The sequence below is a fragment of the Echinococcus granulosus genome, assembly GCF_000524195.1.
Source record: "Echinococcus granulosus chromosome Unknown EG_S00004, whole genome shotgun sequence".
NCBI lineage: Eukaryota > Metazoa > Platyhelminthes > Cestoda > Cyclophyllidea > Taeniidae > Echinococcus > Echinococcus granulosus.
This window is the reverse complement of record NW_020170384.1, coordinates 442,826-461,141: the sequence shown is the minus strand read 5'-3', so window position 1 is coordinate 461,141 and position 18,316 is coordinate 442,826. Positions and strand designations below refer to the sequence as shown.

The following is an 18,316-nucleotide window of genomic DNA, read 5'->3' as shown; positions in this document are numbered from 1 at the left end:
CTACGTCATCAAAGCGAGTTTCATTTGATACGAACAGTAGAGTACGGAGGAGAAGAGGAGAGCCGCACCTGAAAGAGGCAATTTGGGGGAGAGGCGGACACAATAAATTGTAGCATCTTCAAGATCATAAAGGTCGAATAATATTAGCTAAATCGCGATTCTTGATTAATTTTAAGTGTTTGCGTGTTAATATTGCCCTCATTTTCATCACTCATATATGGCTTCAAGGTTTGAAGCCTCACTGAATGCTTCATTGGGATGGGAAATGCGTGAAAAAGGTAAGTAACAATAATATCATCTTCCAAATGAAATGCATAAGAGAAGTAAAAATTGGAATTATGGTAGTTGAGGCGGATTATTGAGTTTACAGCAAACTTTCACAAGGTCGCTAACTACTTGGGAATATTTTGAAATTGTATTCTACGGATTGTAACAACAGTTTGAGTTGGTCTGCAGTACGGGGTGAGAGGTTACAAAACCAACTACCCCTAAACACGACTTTCACCGACTCGTGTCCACGCATATTCTGCCACAAATACAAGACACCTCGGCACCTCCCAAAGTAACATATTTGGTAGTTGAACAATATAGCAAGCAATTCAGCAGGGCAATCATTAGTTCACCTCTTATTCTACTTGTACTTCAAGCTGAAATAAAAAACTACGTCTTCTGGTGCGTACCATCACTTTGAGCCACACAGTGACTTGATCAAACAGAAGGTCTGAAATAAGCTAAGGTTCTTTATTTACCGGGTTGTTTATGAAGCATGGTTTCCATAATTGTATGTGCTTAGAGTAAATTATTTATTTATGAATATTAAGGTCGGCGGGATGTTGGTCGCAGGTGCTGACGCTGCAACCGGTGCGGGTGTCATGTAAAGGCTGACCAACCATATCCAGCGGTCACCTCAACAAACCATTAAATTGCACATCCTCGTTACTCACCCCGTGTTGCCAGCCAAACTGCAGTTTACGATCTTCTAAATTCAGCCACAAACTCAACAGTACAGTTTAGGTTTACGTCTCTACTACTTGTTTAAACAAGAGTGAGATAAATATAATTACTAAGCGTACATTGAGTACATTCGTATAATCGGGAGTTCCAGTATAAATTTACAAGCATTACTTACGCGGTTGTGCAAGCATCGTCCTCATGAGAAACCAGCCGGAATCGAAGTTGGTTAAGAAGCAAAAGAAACTCATCATATTACATGTCTGAACTAGGGCGAATCCCGAGCACCGAATTCTCTGTTCCCAGGACGGGGACAGACGTCTCGACTAGATTGGTGAAATAATAGCTTAGGTAGGAACAGATAAATTCAGTGGCATCTTAACGTCTTTAAAACCTTCTAAATTCTCACCAATGAGTCACAAATTCCATATGCTTTGTTGGCCTGATTGACGAATCTTTCAAGTACCCAGAGAGTGAAACTGATTGAAACCCATATGCCTAAAAGTAAACATCTTGCTGCTATTTTGGAGAACTTAAAATTGCGTTTTCCTATAAATTACGCAGAAGTTCTGCCATCTCATGATGCTTTTCCGTTACTGACATACTTAGCACGACATTGCTGCGTGAGCATGATCAAATGGCCGTTGTCCTGGAATATTGTCTGTAGTTCATGGGATGGTTCGATTTCCTTCAAGGTCATGAAATCGGTCCCATGAAATGAATGCAATAGAGATTTTTCTATGCTCCTGTTGCATGATAATGGTTTTGTTTTTCAACTGAAATTTATAATTTTGCCTTTAAAGGCCTCTCAAACTATGCATGGGAATACTTCAAAGGGACTCTTTTGATCCATGAGCATAAACATTGACGAGGTTGATCATCACAGAGTTAATTAAGCCATTGAAGATGGAGAAAGACTCACAGTTTCCTTTACTCCAACTGTGAAAAGTGAGAACAAGTATATAGGTGAAAGCAGCTCCGAATAAGGTGACAAAATTTCTAACGAGAGGGCTCTGTTTTGTGCTAGCCTTCGTCGAAACTTTGCCAATCACTGTTGATGTAAACTCCATCCATGGAATGTAGATGTAGCTTTAAATGGACGAACCGAATCTTAAATTATAGGAAATTCCAGTGGCTCGAGATAGTTAGTAATCATGGATAAGGAAGCCCAGACCCCGTAGTGACTTATCCTACAACCAGTGTCCGATTTTTATAGGATACGACTTTGAACGGGTGGCAATGGTTGGTTAATAGACAATAAATGAGGTTACTGAGAGGTAAATAAAGTAGCGTTCATGGCAGGATTTACTCAATGGCATGAAAATTAGAATTAAAAGAAGAAACTTCTAGAGCTAATCATTCCGCATTATGAGTAACATGTTTTTAAACGATTTCTTGACTTACTGCTTCAAAACATTGTACAAGCCAACGTCAAAATATCTGAGTGCAGAAAAAAGAGTTAGTTGAATGGCAGTATAAATAAGAACGAAACACTAAAACATTGAAAAAGTATGAAAACACACGCTTTAGAGGTCACTTAATCCAGCCACTTTCTTAATTTTGTGTGACGTAGGAATCATGTCGTAAGAGATATTGATATACCTCCAAATTTCTGATGACGTAAAGGCGGCCAATATGCAACAGGGGCCTTCTGGCATCAAGCACTCTGTTTTAACCTTCACCTTGAGCCACCGTCTAATTAACGAGGCCTCCTTCCATGCTCTCTCTGCCTTAGGATCACCTTTGACAAGCTGAGTGGTGTTTGGAGCGAACGCGGGTGAGAGGAGAAGCTGCTGCAGATCTCCCAACAGCCGCGATAGGTTGTAGAAGACGACGTAGAAGACGTTGAAACGTGCGGTGAACACGTAGGCGGCAAAACAGAGAAGGGACGAGTCCATCGGCACAGCCCGCCCTTTGAGTATTCGTTCAATAGGTGCCCCAAGAACATCCAAGAAGTCGACTGAGCAAATAATGTATTTGTGCACCAAGAACCAAAAGATAATTCGAAAAGCACGAAGGAGAATCCGACCCAACGAAAGGGTTCGCACCACTGTGGCTTTACCGAGAAGTTGTTTGGGAGCCATCTGGAAAGGTCCGGTCCACTCAAACTAAAATTATTTAATAAATAGTAGCAATGTGAGTCGAGAGACATACCAAGACATTCACGGAATAAGCGAAAATTGATTTACTCATTATAAGGGTACATTAGGACCTGCGAAGTTCCCACATGCTAGTAAAGTTAGGAGTTATTTTACATCTATTGAATTTGTTTACTTATTATAGTCCCCAGTCTAGGTGACTTACAAGTAAAACACTAATCCTAGAGTGAATTTTTGAATAAAACTTAAAAATCATCAGCAATTTATGGAATCAAAGTGTTTTGGTGTATGTTTAACTACGCAGGTTGTACTCATGTCTGGTGATGTGACTAATGTCATGCCAAGAGCCCCATTTCTTCTATACATCAAAGATAAATATCGCCTCCGTCCTGGTATGGCTTATCACAACTCCGGAGAAGGGTCAAAGACTACATTGGCTGCTGAAGCAAGCAAACTCGATCAAATAAGACAACTAGCCTGATTTCTACGCCTAATTAGGAAACCTTTGTGTCAAGGAAGGGGAGCACCTGCTGTAGGTGGCCGGATCTACAGACTTAAAACAGAGTCATTAAAAGTGACGTCTGCTTTTAGTAATTACCCCAAATTTATGTTTTTCAAAAAGGCTACTAAAAAAGAAGCAGCATCAGACTTGAAGGATTTGAAAGAGTCAATTATGGAGCTATCAACGGTAACTGTTTGAAGATATAAATTACGTAACGTAATAGCACCTCTTCCAAATAAACTGTTTGGTAGTACCGAAGTGGGAACAAAGTAAGAAGGAGGAATAAATGAATGGCATGCGCCCTTTGGAGCCACCTTATATTTGGCCCTTTGTTAAATGGCTCAGATTTTGAGGTAATGTACCTACTAATGTCGATCGGTATAAGAAATGCAATCCTGCTTGAGCAGTACAAAGGCAACTAATTCCTCTCACCGCAATTCAGCTAACAGAAAGGGTTAAGACCCTGACATTATGGAATCGCTGGGCCTGCATGAAATTTTAATGGGCTCTTTTCTTGCCCGTTTACGGTTTATAAAGCAACGACTGCGTTGCGATGGCCCACGTAAAAGAATGAGAAAGGAGGCGCATGAGCGAGGACCATGTAGTGGTTTAATATTTTATCTATTGGGTGCTCAACTGCTCTTTGGTTTCCACAGCTTGCACCTACGCTAGGTGTGCCCGAAGAGATATTTCAGTGGCTTCCGAACCCTTGTAAATAATTAATTCTCCTCCATCCCAGCATATCTTGGTGAAACTTCATGGCAGATTCGTGACGCCACAGTATGTTGTCTCGTTGCAAAGAAGTCTGTTTTAGCATTTTAAGAAAAAAACTAATTCTGACCACAATCCATACATTCACCAAAGGAAAACAAGAAAGCCCTCCATTTATCTATACATTTCAAATCCTTTAAAAATTTTACGTGATTTGAAAAAGAAACATCATTTGCCTAGTGAAATGACTATTTCCACATTATGTGAAGTAGACCATTGGGTCGCCTTTCACAATGGCTAGCGTGGGTTCCAAAAACGTCGTCTAGCAAACGGTTTATGTTTAATTTTCCCATATTTAACTCAAATTGTCGGCCCTGTACATGATATTTTTTGGTAAATTTAGTTTGCATGAATTTACTAGAAAAGTTTTTTTTTTTTTTAAATTTAGACTATTTATATTTACGTGATAGCTAAGTTTTCATTCGAGTGTGCAAGCATTAGTATCACTTGCCCCAAAAAGTTTGTACGGTTATCTCTGCAATGGCTCACCGTAACGCGTAAGAGCATGCCAAAATGCCATCGATGTGGTGAGCTGTAAAGCGTGGAAATGCGTTATTCTATTGGCGCGATCCTCTCTCTGTTGCTGCTCCCACTGCATACGTTTATTTTGACTCACGATTAATGTCGATTGAGATGAGCTGGTGCAATTCACGCTTATGCACGTTAAGACCCGCGTTTAGCCCGGTTCCAAGGCTGCAGAAGTTCCCTCAAAACACGTGTTATCGAATTTTGGGGAAGAATGATGTATTGCTATTAAGTAATGGCGAATCGAATGCGCGTCTGCCTGAGGTCCTACCTCTTGCTGGCCGTTGCGCCACTGTAGCCAGTCAGTGAAGAGGACGAAGGAGGCGGGCATGAAGACGTCAGTGGAAGCGGAAAAGCCGATAGACTCGGAGAGGAGACGTCTCCAGGACACCGGCCTCGCCTGCCTCGCGTAGTCACAACACAACAGCATCGCACGCACTACTTGGGCGTAAAAGCCAGAGTAGCCCAGGGACGATGCATGAAGGTGCATGTTGAAGTCCTGAAGGCAAAAACATACTCATTTGGAAAGACGGTGGATCACACCATCACACAAAAAGCTGCAGCAGTAAGCTAAGAGAAAAGTAACCTCTGAAAGGCGTAAGATACTTGTATGTCTTTGTCATACGTATCTTCCAAAACACTAGAATTAGATCTAAATCAAAATTCATAGAAACTGCACCCATATGTGCAAAACGTAAAAGTATCTATTCATATGCGTCTACGAATACCCATTGAGACCAAAGCCTACTGAACACTCAAAACGAACTTGGAACTGTAGAACTTGATCATTTAATTCCTCCTTAATTTTGTAATTACTTAGTCCCTTATTATGTTGAAGGTGCCTTTCTTAAAATTATTTCGACTTTAAATACCGTTAATAACGAAAAAGGTTTCCTGGTAGATGCGAAACTAGGTATGAGAAAAACTACCCTGGTAGAGGTAACCCTCAATTTAAGTTATTGTAGCCTTCTAATTAATTGGTACCATCGAAGCAGCGATCTTAATGATATTTCCTAGTCTTGGAAAGTAGATTAAATAGCATTTTGCAATCGGATTTTATGAGCCGTAATTGATAAATGTTGACCTTGCTTTCTGGCGCGAATCTTCTGCTTCAAATTAGCGGAAGACCCATTTCCATTGCCAAAGTAGTTCCACTGGGAGGTGCGAAAATTGATGTTATGGACACGTTCGTTTAAGCAAGCGGCACACAATTCAGGTGTGGCAGTTGCTCTTCAAATGATTTATCGAATATATTATAAATTTCCCTTTTTTAACTGGCGTATAGCAAGGATCTACAATTCCCTTTTCCGGACGAACTGAATGCTTCAAAGTAAACTTACATTTGTATGTAGAATAACGAAACAGATTCCACTACTCAGCACTCCAGACACTCGTAGTTGTTTTCACTTACTATCCATGGTACATAGTCCATAGCCTTTGTGATGAATCCGAGAGTAAGGAGGCCAATAAGTTGGGGCAGGATTTTGGTTCCGCGCAGACTTCGACCGATTATCGCTAAGACAACCATAATTCCGACGATAACCACTGTGAGAGGCAGTCCATACATACTGACTATCATGATAATTGATACGAATTCGGTAATTTGGACTTTCTACGATTAAAACCATCAACCATGTGCTGAGATAACTCACATAAGGTGCATTGAGGATGTTGACCAGTAGACAGACTACGAAGAATGTGGCTAAATAAGGTACCATTACATAGTAGCCTTCAATTTCAGTATAATCTGTTCCTAACGTGTTCTATGAAGTCAGGAGTATTGGTCCAGTAGAAGACTTACATACAATCCCCTGATAGATTTTCTGGTGGCGTAAGAGAGGGAAAGATCATCGGTGACAACTGAAACGGTTTTAAAGTTGGTATACTGCCATACCAGCTCTTGTGCAGTATAAATGCATCCCGATCATAAAGGAGCAATAGAAGAGCACGTAAAACAGAAATTCTAAGCGGTGCACTTTACCCATTGAACTTGTTGGTGAAATGTGACGATGGTGTACAGGTGTAAGCCTGGTGTGTCTTTTGTTTAATGTAAGCAAAGCAAGATGTCATTGGATAGTGGGTCGTCACACAAGTTGGTGCTTGCTATGTTTTCATTCGTATACACGCGTACATTGTTACATATCGTGAAAGTCCTCCTGTATATTTAGTTGGAAAATCACGAATTTCAAATAAACGGTTCCTAGGTGCTTCCAAATGAGTGAGCATTATAATTCAATTGATTTTGTTAAGTCATAACAGTCTGATGTATTTGTTCGAAATGCGTAAAGATGGAATGTCTAGACAATGATGGCAATGTGTGGGAGGTCTCAAGATTTCCTGGTCAATCAACCAAACGGTAAGAGGCATGTGCGTGTAGTGGTTTGGGCAACTCTCACTTTGTTATGGGCATGTGAAAGGTGTATGTATTGGTGTCATTACACTGCTACAAATATTATTTAATGTGTTGTGGCACTTGTAGAAAATTTCCGCCTGTTCCTCTGCGTCGAGTATTATTCGCTGTATTACTAGTAAAATGCGTTCCTCCCTAAAAATCTCTTTAAAATCCTATCACAGCGGTGCAAAACTCAATTTTAATAGCTTAGAGGGAACGACTCGTTGTGACAAGATAAAGTAATTTCTCATCAGCCCTGAATTGAATGAGTGCCTAGTTCGGTCCATTACGACTTCATTAGATCAAAATAATTATAGCCAAACTCATTTATTCTCTAACAGAAATGTGATTAGTTGCTTGACTCACGTAAATGACCTGTCAGGTGTTCGCCTTTCCTCATCTGGATCTGTCAGTACTGATCTCCCAGTATCGAATGCAAACAATCATTGTTAAGTACATTTCCAACCACACGAATAATCGGATTGCCATTCGGTTTGCCGCTTTGGCACAGGTGCACGGCGCTCGACTGTGCATGTTCACAGCAAGCCGGCGATGCCAACGTTTGCGAACTTGGATGGTGGTGACACCCATCCAAAACCCTCATTGAAGCATTACGTTGTGGCCGCCAAGGTACGCAACTACAGTACTGGAATACTCACGTGGCCATGCAGTCCAAACATGGTAGCAAAACTTTGCTGAAAAGAGTCAATCATTTTGGCTTCTTTTTTTGAAACCACAAATAGGTCACACGAGCAAATTTTCCGAGAAGAATGAACTTGGGATAGGGCACTCTGTGGAATTGCCCGAGAGCAGAAGCAATTATTCTTGGATTTTGTAATGGCAAGTTCCAATGGAAGCGCCATTTTCCAGTTACTAGGGTCGCCCTGAAAGCTCAAAACAGGTTAACAAGTTAAAGTGACCCGTCACAAAAATCAAAATGTAGCACAATTATACCGCCAATCATTGGACTCCACATTGTAGGTTAAAGAGTTACCATGCGATCAGTTCGCTTTGCAAAGCATCGTCGTTCTCCCACCTTCTACAAGGGTAGTTGTGGTTTTTTGTAAAATCCACCTACCAGAAGCGGCATCAATTACAAATAGACAAATCACCTGCCATGACACAGTCCCACCAAGATTTGCATAAAGTTTAGCGTACCTTTTGGGCAGAAAATGATAGGTGGTAACACCCAAAAAAATTTATCCGAGCCCCCATCTCTACACTAGTGTGCATCAGCCGGAAAAATGACATTCAAGTAAAATCAACCCACTAGATTGACCGAAACATCACTCTCGATGTCAACAGTTTCAATACTTTATCTGACTTAATTCCGAACGGATATCAATTTCCTTTGAATTATGCACACTTCATTTCCCAAATCTGAGCACCTTGGCCTGTACCATCTGCGAAGTGTCGGTCTATGTTACTGATTTGACGCATTGTCTACTGACTCCTGTAAGTAAGACTGGTGGGGAAAGTACAGTATGGGGTAATTGCAGAGGCATACCCCCAAGGGCGTTGCAAGTCATTCTGAAACAGCCATCGGTGGATTGTAACGAGAAGCACAACAGAGAACTCCGATTAAACAAAGTCGATGTGGAGCGATCCAGATTGGCTTTCCCATTCCAAATGAGCTATTCTCATGACAATTGTATTTGTTGGGGAGTACACTAGCCACAAGGCGAGCCTAAAATATCTTTAAATAAAAAAACCTGATAACAGCTGATTCCTAAGGCATAACACTCATCAAGAATACAAATGTAATGATGCATCTTCAGCCAGTCAGACCGATGAATTCAGTCTAGGACTTCACAAACAGCGCATGCCAGACGGCCACCTGTGGAATCAAAGACCCAGAAAATCATCTCGGGAAATGAATCAGCTCAAGCGCACCATCGGACCAAGACTGAATTGGAGTGCTCCTTAACTCCCTTTCTCAGGCCACGATACGCATAGAGATTCCCCTCAGCATCTACACCCTACATGAACCTCATAAGCTACCTTAACAAACGAAAAGGCAATTGTCCACCCACGCAGCCCATCCAAAGTTTGCGGACTAAGGAACTGCCTTCTAGTAAGTTTTGTATTACCGTCCGGCCATTGGCAATCGAGAAGACTACTCTTCAGGGATTAGCGATGAGAGCTGTAGGACTTAAATGATTGTCTACACCAAATCTGCCATGGGGATCATCAGCTGAACAAACCGTGCCCTGTGCAGCCTGTGGCTGCACATCACATCCTGAGCTTGCGTTAAGAACGATCACGTCCGCGGTACATAGTGCAAACTAGGAAAGCGTGAACCCATAGGTCGTTTATCCCGCTATGCAGACATGACACACCTTTCTGGAAAAAAAAAACGAATAACAACCCGAAAAACGAACTGGTAATCGTCTCGTGTACCAGTTTCTGGATAACACAAGTCTCCTATTAATGAAAATAGTGAAGCGATAAAGTGCAGTGCTGGATGAGAGCCTAAAGATATAAACGGAGAGCGTCATATACCCAAAGATGCGAATAGACTTAAGATGCGACCTGCAATAAACTTTTTTAAAACTATACTATAAGGAATTAAATTTACACAACGTTCACCAAGGAAGATAAGGAATCACGAGATTTTGAATCCATTTAAGAGTATCAATGAAGTGATTCGATTGGAAGACGGCAAACATGTGATAAATTTTCCGAATAGTCCAAAAGCCTAATTATTTGTGTTTCAGAACATCAACCTTTGGAGCGTCTTGCTTCCCTGCGCCAACGGCTGCACTAACAGGATCTTCTTCTTTCATTGGAGCAATGGCTGGATGTGGAACTGTCTCTCGAGAACCTTTTTTATTCTTTGCGCCAGTGCAACGCGCGTGGGATTCAGACTGCTGTTGCAAGAGCTTGCGATCTATCATATCGTAGGCGTACTTCAATCGCTTCATTAAGTCATCAGTAATGCCATATTTCCTGAGCAAATTGAAACGAAAGGTTTTGAAATTACGACTCGGGTCAATAAAAGTAACAGCCTCCATCAAAGGGCAGAGGATGATTTTGGAGTGATCGTCGAAGAAATTGAGCTGAAAGCCAAAAATATATCCAAATCAGCCTCCCTTCCTCTTAACTCATTAGCAATATAACTTCAAAGTATCTGCGGCTAAAGAACAATTCGTAGAAAAATGAAGCCGTTTTAACTTTAATAAAGTTTTTCAAACATTTTAAGAGCTCAACGCGTGAAAATAGCACCAAGACTCCGAGACTAAAAAATATGTTAACACACATTCGAATAGTAAGCAAACAGATACGACGGAAAATCGATTCCATCGCATACATCGGAAGCCCGCAGTAAATAAAGTGTCACATTTTGCATCATCCTTATCTTTGAACATTCAATCGCCAGTGAACACCAATTAGAATCTGCACTTCGTTGACTAAATAAAGACCATAATTTAACCAAGATACGACTCCACAGACGACCAACCACTTAAGTGGCAACACTTCCGACCATATTTAGACGCTCTAGCATTACTCTACTGTCAACTGAAATCGTGACTGGTGCTTACTAAGGCAACCTTACTTGCAATGTTCCATTGCTAAGATGAAGCACGATTGCGACGCGGGTTCGACACCAGCTTCGGAGGAAGGGAAGTCTGGCCATGCTATCTGACTCCCGACGCACAATGTTCTCTCCGGCCTGAATCAGGGACAAAGCATTGTGAAGATTACGGATATGCAATTTCAGGACGCACCACTTTTAAATTCGACTTTGCAGACGGGAAAATCAGCGGTTAAAAACCACAAAACCAATATATTAAATAAAAAGCGCCCCCATTATGGCAATGCTAATAATCCTAATAATAATGACGAGCCTTAAATAAACATCGCAAAATAAATCCGAAATAAATATAAACCGGAAAAAACAGCACCAAAACCAATACTGGCCATGAGTCTTTTTAGTTTGGAAATGACGGGGTGGTATGACTTCCCAAAATGCTCAAGTACGTAACTAAACTAGATACAAAAATTAACGACCAGAATGCTCGAGTTAGTATGGTCGGCAACGCCCGTAAGCAACATCCTTTTGAAAGGTTAATAAACGACAAACAACGGCACCTGATATTAAAGAGGCGAAACTTCATTGTGATACATCACAATAATACCTATCCTTAACAGTTCACTTGATCAAACATCATGCTGAGATGCACAAAGCGGAAACAGTAAAAATAATGGCAATTATATGAACCTAATACATAAATCCAATTCCACACAAACTAGGCACAACTTAATTATGAGGAGTTGAGCGCAGCTTTACGGAGAACCTCCACGCATCATTAAGCTCGCAAACACAGGATTTCGGTAAAATTTCAAAACTATGTTTAAGGAAGTTAACGACCAAGGTGGGAAAAAACTGACTTACATGAAGCAGATTTTCCTGCATGTAACTAGTGAAGCAAGTAAGTAATGTTACTTTCTTTTTGAGTGTAGCGGGGTAGTCATTCTTGGTATACAAGTGCTCTTTGCCACCACTTTCAATATATTGGAGGTTCTCTTTGTTCGCGGTGAAGATTAAGCGTGTATCATCGTTAAAAAGAACACCGTTCGAGAAATCACACAGATGATAACCAATGCCATACTTGTCCGAATAATCCACCCACTTAGAGACCCAATAAATGGGAACACATGCTGGATCCTCGCTCTCTTCCATTGCGGTTATGGAGGTTGCTTGCAGTACGGGTGCACGTAGTAGTTCTCCTAACTGATTTAAGAAGCCTCATGTAAGGACCCTCTTACCTTCTCAAACAAAACTGTAAGCCAGCAATCGTCTGTAGTGTAATCTTTATTCGCCTCTGTACTGACCGTTGATACATCATTTAGATTAGCATCAATAACAGAGAGTGGTCGTCTGTCGGAGGGATTGCGAGCAAGATTGTCGAATCGGGGACAGGTGGTTAGTGCACTGACAGGGAGACCGGTGGGAGTAAATCCTTTAAAGAAACTATGGTCCATCACACTGAACATGCTCGGCCGCTTTTGTGGATCAGAGTTAAGAAAGGCACGAATCAAGTTTGTGGCTGCTATGCTGATGTTACCAGGAACGAGATAATCGTTCTTCTTTATTTTTTCATATGTGTCATGCAAACTTGACGTTTCGAAAGGCGGACGACCCACAAGAAGGGTATACCTTAAAAACAATAAAATTGAACACCTAGCTTACAAAATGCAACCCACGGACCACGAATCTACCTCAAAGCTGTGGCCATGTTTGCAGAGAATCTCAGGAGCAATATAGTTTGGCGTCCCACATAGTGTCTTCTTCATTTCACCTTCTTTAGTAATTCTAGAGGCCAAACCAAAATCCCCAATCTTTACAATCATGTCATCATTTAAAAACAGATTGGCCAGTTTAAGATCGCGATGAATTATGTTATTAAGGTGCAGATATTGACATCCGGTGACGATTTGCCTGATAAAGTACCGGGCTTCTGGCTCAGTAACTTGTCGACGTCTCTTGTGCAGTTCCATGAGAGTCTACAACGTTGAAAAGAACAAAAGACCTACCCGCCTTGGGCACAGCTCGAGCAATATGTATATGTTGGCTTCATCCTCAAAAGACCTGTGAAAACCGACAATATTTTCGTGCTTCAATGAAGCATGAATCGTAATTTCTTGCTGCATCTTCTGACGCTGGGAGGGCTTGAGGATATCGCATTTCGCAACAACTTTTCCCGCATACTTTACACCGGTGTCTTGGTCACCCAACTCCCAACAGCGAGCGAAGCCTCCCTTAAAATAAAACAGTTACACAACAAGTCTGTACTTTTCCAAGAAACCTCCCTCTCACATACGTTTTACCGTTTGACTTGTCATGCACAATAGCGGGAACCTCCTTCGCTTTTGACTTATCCATACCCGGGCAGAAGTCAAATAGCGAATACCGCGCCAATCGACGCCAGGACCTTTCGTCGCAACGTTCTAATGTGTGGAAGTTAGGCACCAATCACTTATCACAAATATTAAATGCGGTTTTAAATTCCTGCTCGAAAAAGATTATTTTATCAAGTGCATTTTCGGTGCCACAAGGCGTGATTTTCTGTCCCAGTGTATTGATTCGTGGCATTGTTACACCTTTAGCATATGTTTTACACGTTAAGCCACTTTTTATAAGTTATATGTTCAACATTTGGTAGTTGCCGCATCTAGGCTATATTCGCTGCTCAAAAATGGGAGTGATTGTGCTAATGTGGAGTTGCTTCTTACCAATTAAGCGGTGCACATTTCGTAATTCATTGTTTTAGATGAAGAGTACTCGAAATGCCTTCATTAACCCGCTTGTGAAGCAGTACGCTATTCATAATTATGTTTCTCTACTATAGCGCTTGTGATGAGATTTGCACAAGCGGAAAAAAAATGCCTCTCCTTAGAAATAATCCGTTTCCTACAATTTAGACGTACTCACATTTGTCTATAGTTAGAAGACGATAAAGTGAGACCCTTATGTGTCCATGCTGCAATTATGCTTTAAATGCCGTGATTTTTTGACAGAACCTCAGGATTTCTGCAGTGTGACGCTAGTGTCGCCTAACCTGGGTAACAGAAGCATGTGGGGCTCATATTAGGCGATTCGTTAAAAGGCCCCCTGAAATAGTTATTTGCTTCATGAAAATGCCCTCCTAGTTGTTACCAATTTATGCAGTACGCAACAAGAAATAGGCCTATACATCAAGTTGCTGGAACGCAACCCCAGCGAATTTAAGTAGAAGCGCTGCAGAAGCCCACAAGAACTGTATTTAAACACATAACATGGACTCCTTACCTTGTATTCGTGCATAGACAGGCTTGTCCCGTGTTAAGCGTGGCACAAATTACTTCTCTTGAATTAGAACTTCATAAGACCTAGAGATTCAGTTTTCACCAAATGCGCAAAATTTTATAAAAGGTCATAACCAATGGAGGTGGGTTTAGGTGAACGGTGTGTAACTCCTCGAATATCCACCGTATTTGGAGTAAGCAAAAAAGGGATGATAGAACACATATTAATAAGGTACAGAAGAATCAGCTGAATATCAGGAGAGTGAGGAGTGGGATCTGCGGGGACTTGATAACCAGGCAGGTAACCACTACTTACCACCTCTCTTTTGGCTTCATCTCCGGAGCTACCCTTGGTCAACCTCCCGCGTCACCCATAAAATAGCAGTCGGTTAGCTAAAAAACGCTTGCGATTAGGGGACAGTAGTTCTTTTACCATTTTTCTTGTTGAAAGGCATTCAATTCCAACGTCACTGACGAAGTTATTCACTCTCACCGTATCAGGGGACACGTCTTGTTCATGTAGCATATTATAGTAGATAGTGCATTGGCTTTGTATAGCACAATGTCAAGCGATACTCTTGCAGAACAGTTTATATGTCGAACAGGAGTCGTAAGAGAATTGATATAAAAACGGTCATTAAATAAAGGGCAGGACTGAGACAGGTATTACGCCATGTCACTTAGCTCTTACTTCACAGCCACTAATCTAAGTCTACTCAGCTAGCGAAATTGTGGGTACGATTTTACTTGTGCAATTAATTAATATTGTCAAATGCGTACTGCAGTTAACTTCATGATGGGCTTTCCCAAAGTGCCCAAGTCTTGTGTCGCATCCCTTATCATAAAGTTTTCTCGTAGTACACTTTGGCTACCCGGAGTATACGTCATTTTAAACCGCTCTGTGATGAGTGTTTACGGATGCCCCCCCACAGTAAAGCCGGGATTTTATGTACAGCCATCGAAATCAGGATAGCTTCCCTCCGAGCAAGCCCATTCCCCTATGTCATCAATGGTGGACCCTGCATTCATCTGAGTTGTAGTGGACTGCAGCGAGTGGCAAGGAAGGATACTAGCACCACCCAAAGACCATTTCGCACGGCACAAACATAATTCGAGGCCCGGATAATCTGCGCATGTGGCCTCACAGTTATGCAAGACGAAGCCTCCGCGATTAGAGTTAAAGTACAAAAGATTACAAAGCAGTAGAGCAGAAGAGATTAGATATTTAATTAGAATATTTGTTTTAGTAAATGCTGAACCTTGTGACTTGCTGAAAATAGCTAAGGCCTAGACATTGCAAGCCCATCATTGGTAAATGTTTTAACATCTTTGTTACCATAATCACTCCAGAGTGGTAAAAACTTATAAAGGCCTTACAAATTAATTGATACCTGCTGAAACTCAAAAACCAAGCTATTTTATTTATGTGCTTAAGTTCACCCAAAAATTTTCACTACTAAAAAGTAATCAGTGAATGCAGTGCAGACATACAACGTACTAATATCCTAAAATGGACATCATAACAAAAACGAAGAAATTCGAGCACTAAAAGCAAGAGAATGTTTTAATCAATTTTGCACTTTTATGCCACAAAAGGCAAGACTGTGTTCGACGATCACAGACCGCATCACATTTTGCGGAATAGTTACTCTTTTTAAGCGGATTTCATAGTGGAATAGCAATATGAATTTGTAATATGTCATGCTGGAGTTTGTTTTAACCATGAGGAGATTAGTGGTTGTTGTGATTTGCGTTTTGATTTACTGGCTTAGTCAACGCTCGTGATTGTTTCTAAAATGTCTGCCTCGTCAGGGTAATTTTCTCGCTGGGATTTCTTGTGTCTTTCTTTTTGAAGGAATCGCATACATTAGTGTACTGTGTCTTGTTTTAGAAATCCCCAGACATCTGCTTTTGCTAAGAGAAAAAGGAACCGTTTGATTGTTGAAGATGCGGTTAACGATGATAATTCCGTCATTGTGCTTTCAACGGTATTGATAGGTTTACAACTATTTTTCATCTAGGCTACAATGAATGAGTTGGAGCTTTTCAGGGGGGACACTGTAAGCGTAACTGGGAAGCGAAGAAAGCAGACTGTCTGCGTCGCCTTATCTGACGACAGTGTTGCTGATGAAAGGGTCTGCATGAATAGATGTGTCAGGAACAATCTTAGAGTTCGTCTTGGTGATATCGTTTCCATAAAAGCTTTCCCAGACATCAAGTACGGCCAGCGAATTCACGTTCTTCCCATCGACGATACAATTGTTGGACTCACTGGGTTTGTGCAACTCATTAATATGACGTGTTCAGTGATTTGTTTGAGGTGTATTTAAAGCCGTATTTTTTGGAGGCGTATCGTCCTGTCACTAAAGGTGACACATTCCTTGTTCGCGGTAATCTTCGTGCGGTTGAGTTCAAGGTTATCGAGACGGATCCATCACCATCGTGTATTGTGGCTCCGGATACAGTAATTCACACGGAGGGTAGTCCAGTTAAACGTGAAGTATGCCGATTTGCCCTTGTGTAATTAGTGTAATAGGAGGAGGATGAAAAGTTGACTGAAGTTGGCTACGATGACATCGGTGGCTGTAAGAAGCAGTTGGCGCAAATAAAGGAAATGGTTGAGCTTCCATTGCGTCATCCGCAGCTGTTTAAAGCTATTGGTGTTAAGCCGCCAAGAGGTATTCTTCTTTATGGTCCTCCTGGAACAGGCAAAACTCTGATTGCTCGAGCAGTTGCGAACGAAAGTGGAAGCTTTTTCTTTTTGATCAATGGCCCGGAGATCATGTCCAAGTTAGCGGGTGAATCCGAATCGAACTTGCGGAAAGCTTTTGAAGAGGCCGAGAAAAATTCTCCAGCCATCATATTTATCGATGAATTGGACGCAATCGCTCCAAAAAGAGAAAAAACTCATGGTGAAGTGGAGAGAAGAATCGTTTCTCAGTTGCTTACTCTAATGGATGGTTTGAAACAAAGAAGTCACGTCATTGTGATGGCTGCCACCAACAGGCCAAATAGCGTCGATCCGGCTTTGCGTCGGTTCGGTCGTTTTGACCGTGAGATTGAAATTGGCATTCCAGATGCCACAGGTCGTTTGGAGGTTCTCCGTATCCATACCAAGAACATGAAACTTGCTGAGGATGTTGACCTGGAACAGATCGCTAACGATGCTCATGGCCATGTTGGTGCTGATCTCGCGTCGCTATGCTCAGAAGCCGCTCTCCAACAAATTCGTAATAAGATGGATTTGATTGATCTCGAAGATGAGACTATCGACGCGGAAGTTTTGGACTCTCTTGCTGTAACGATGGAGGACTTCCGATGGGCTCTTGGGAAGAGCAACCCCTCCGCTTTGCGGGAAACTACAGTTGAAGTTCCCAATGTTACCTGGGAAGATATTGGTGGCTTGGAAAATGTGAAGCGAGAGCTACAAGAAATGGTTCAATACCCGGTGGAACACCCTGACTTATTCCTCAAATTTGGGATGACCCCTAGTAAGGGTGTCCTTTTTTATGGACCTCCTGGATGCGGCAAAACTTTATTAGCCAAAGCTATTGCTAACGAATGCCAAGCGAACTTCATCAGTATCAAGGGTCCCGAGCTTCTGACAATGTGGTTCGGTGAGTCGGAAGCTAACGTAAGGGATATATTTGATAAGGCGAGGCAAGCGGCTCCCTGCGTTCTTTTCTTTGATGAGTTGGACTCCATCGCCAAGGTGAGTATTGCTTCAATTGTTACTTAATCTGATTAACTAGTTCATGTAGGTATGTTGTCCGTTGTAGGCTCGTGGTGGTAGCGTTGGTGACGCTGGTGGCGCTGCAGATCGGGTAATTAATCAGCTGCTGACCGAGATGGATGGAATGTCTTCGAAGAAGAATGTTTTTATAATTGGCGCTACAAACAGGCCTGATATTATTGACGGCGCCATCCTCCGACCGGGTCGTCTCGATCAGTTAATATACATTCCTCTGCCGGACGAGAAGTCTAGAATTGCCATATTCAAGGCGAATCTACGGCGATCGCCTGTCGCCAAGGTGAATATTTCTGTGTCTGCGATTTTATTGGCTTGTTGCGTGTCGCTAATACCTGTTACCATTGCGTAGGACGTTGATATTGAATATCTGGCCAAAGCTACGAATGGTTTTTCTGGTGCTGATCTGACAGAAATTTGCCAGCGGGCCTGCAAGCAAGCTATTCGTGAATCCATTGAGGCTGAAATAAGAGCGGAACGTGAAAGGCAAAGTAATCCATCTGCCATGGAAGCCGAAAGTGATCCTGTGCCTGAAATCA

The 18,316-nt window shown here is 41.8% G+C and overlaps 2 protein-coding genes across 2 annotated transcripts in view; one reads left to right on the top strand and one right to left on the bottom strand. All coding sequences in view use genetic code 11, as the record gives it.

Moving 5' to 3' along the window:
- On the bottom strand, positions 1-13,127 carry EGR_01044 (Serine/threonine-protein kinase PLK1; the record flags this gene model as incomplete). Its single annotated transcript, XM_024490293.1, is given in 17 exon segments — positions 1-68; positions 1,130-1,277; positions 1,361-1,449; positions 1,874-2,040; positions 2,356-2,391; positions 2,554-3,059; positions 5,120-5,347; positions 6,260-6,460; positions 6,501-6,611; positions 9,445-9,525; positions 9,967-10,299; positions 10,797-10,913; positions 11,637-11,975; positions 12,011-12,401; positions 12,453-12,748; positions 12,779-13,003; positions 13,023-13,127. 17 exon segments carry the CDS (start codon positions 13,125-13,127, stop codon positions 1-3), a joined length of 3,441 nt encoding a protein of 1,146 aa, XP_024355112.1.
- Positions 13,128-16,056: 2,929 nt separating this feature from the next.
- EGR_01043 (Transitional endoplasmic reticulum ATPase) overlaps positions 16,057-18,316 on the top strand; it is a gene marked incomplete at both ends in the record, with an annotated part of 3,374 nt that continues 1,114 nt past the window's right edge. The window contains 4 exons of the mRNA XM_024490292.1: positions 16,057-16,304; positions 16,337-16,493; positions 16,566-17,741; positions 17,809-18,060. Coding sequence (XP_024355111.1) covers positions 16,057-16,304; positions 16,337-16,493; positions 16,566-17,741; positions 17,809-18,060 — 1,833 coding nt within the window. The remainder of the gene's footprint in view (positions 16,305-16,336; positions 16,494-16,565; positions 17,742-17,808; positions 18,061-18,316) is intronic.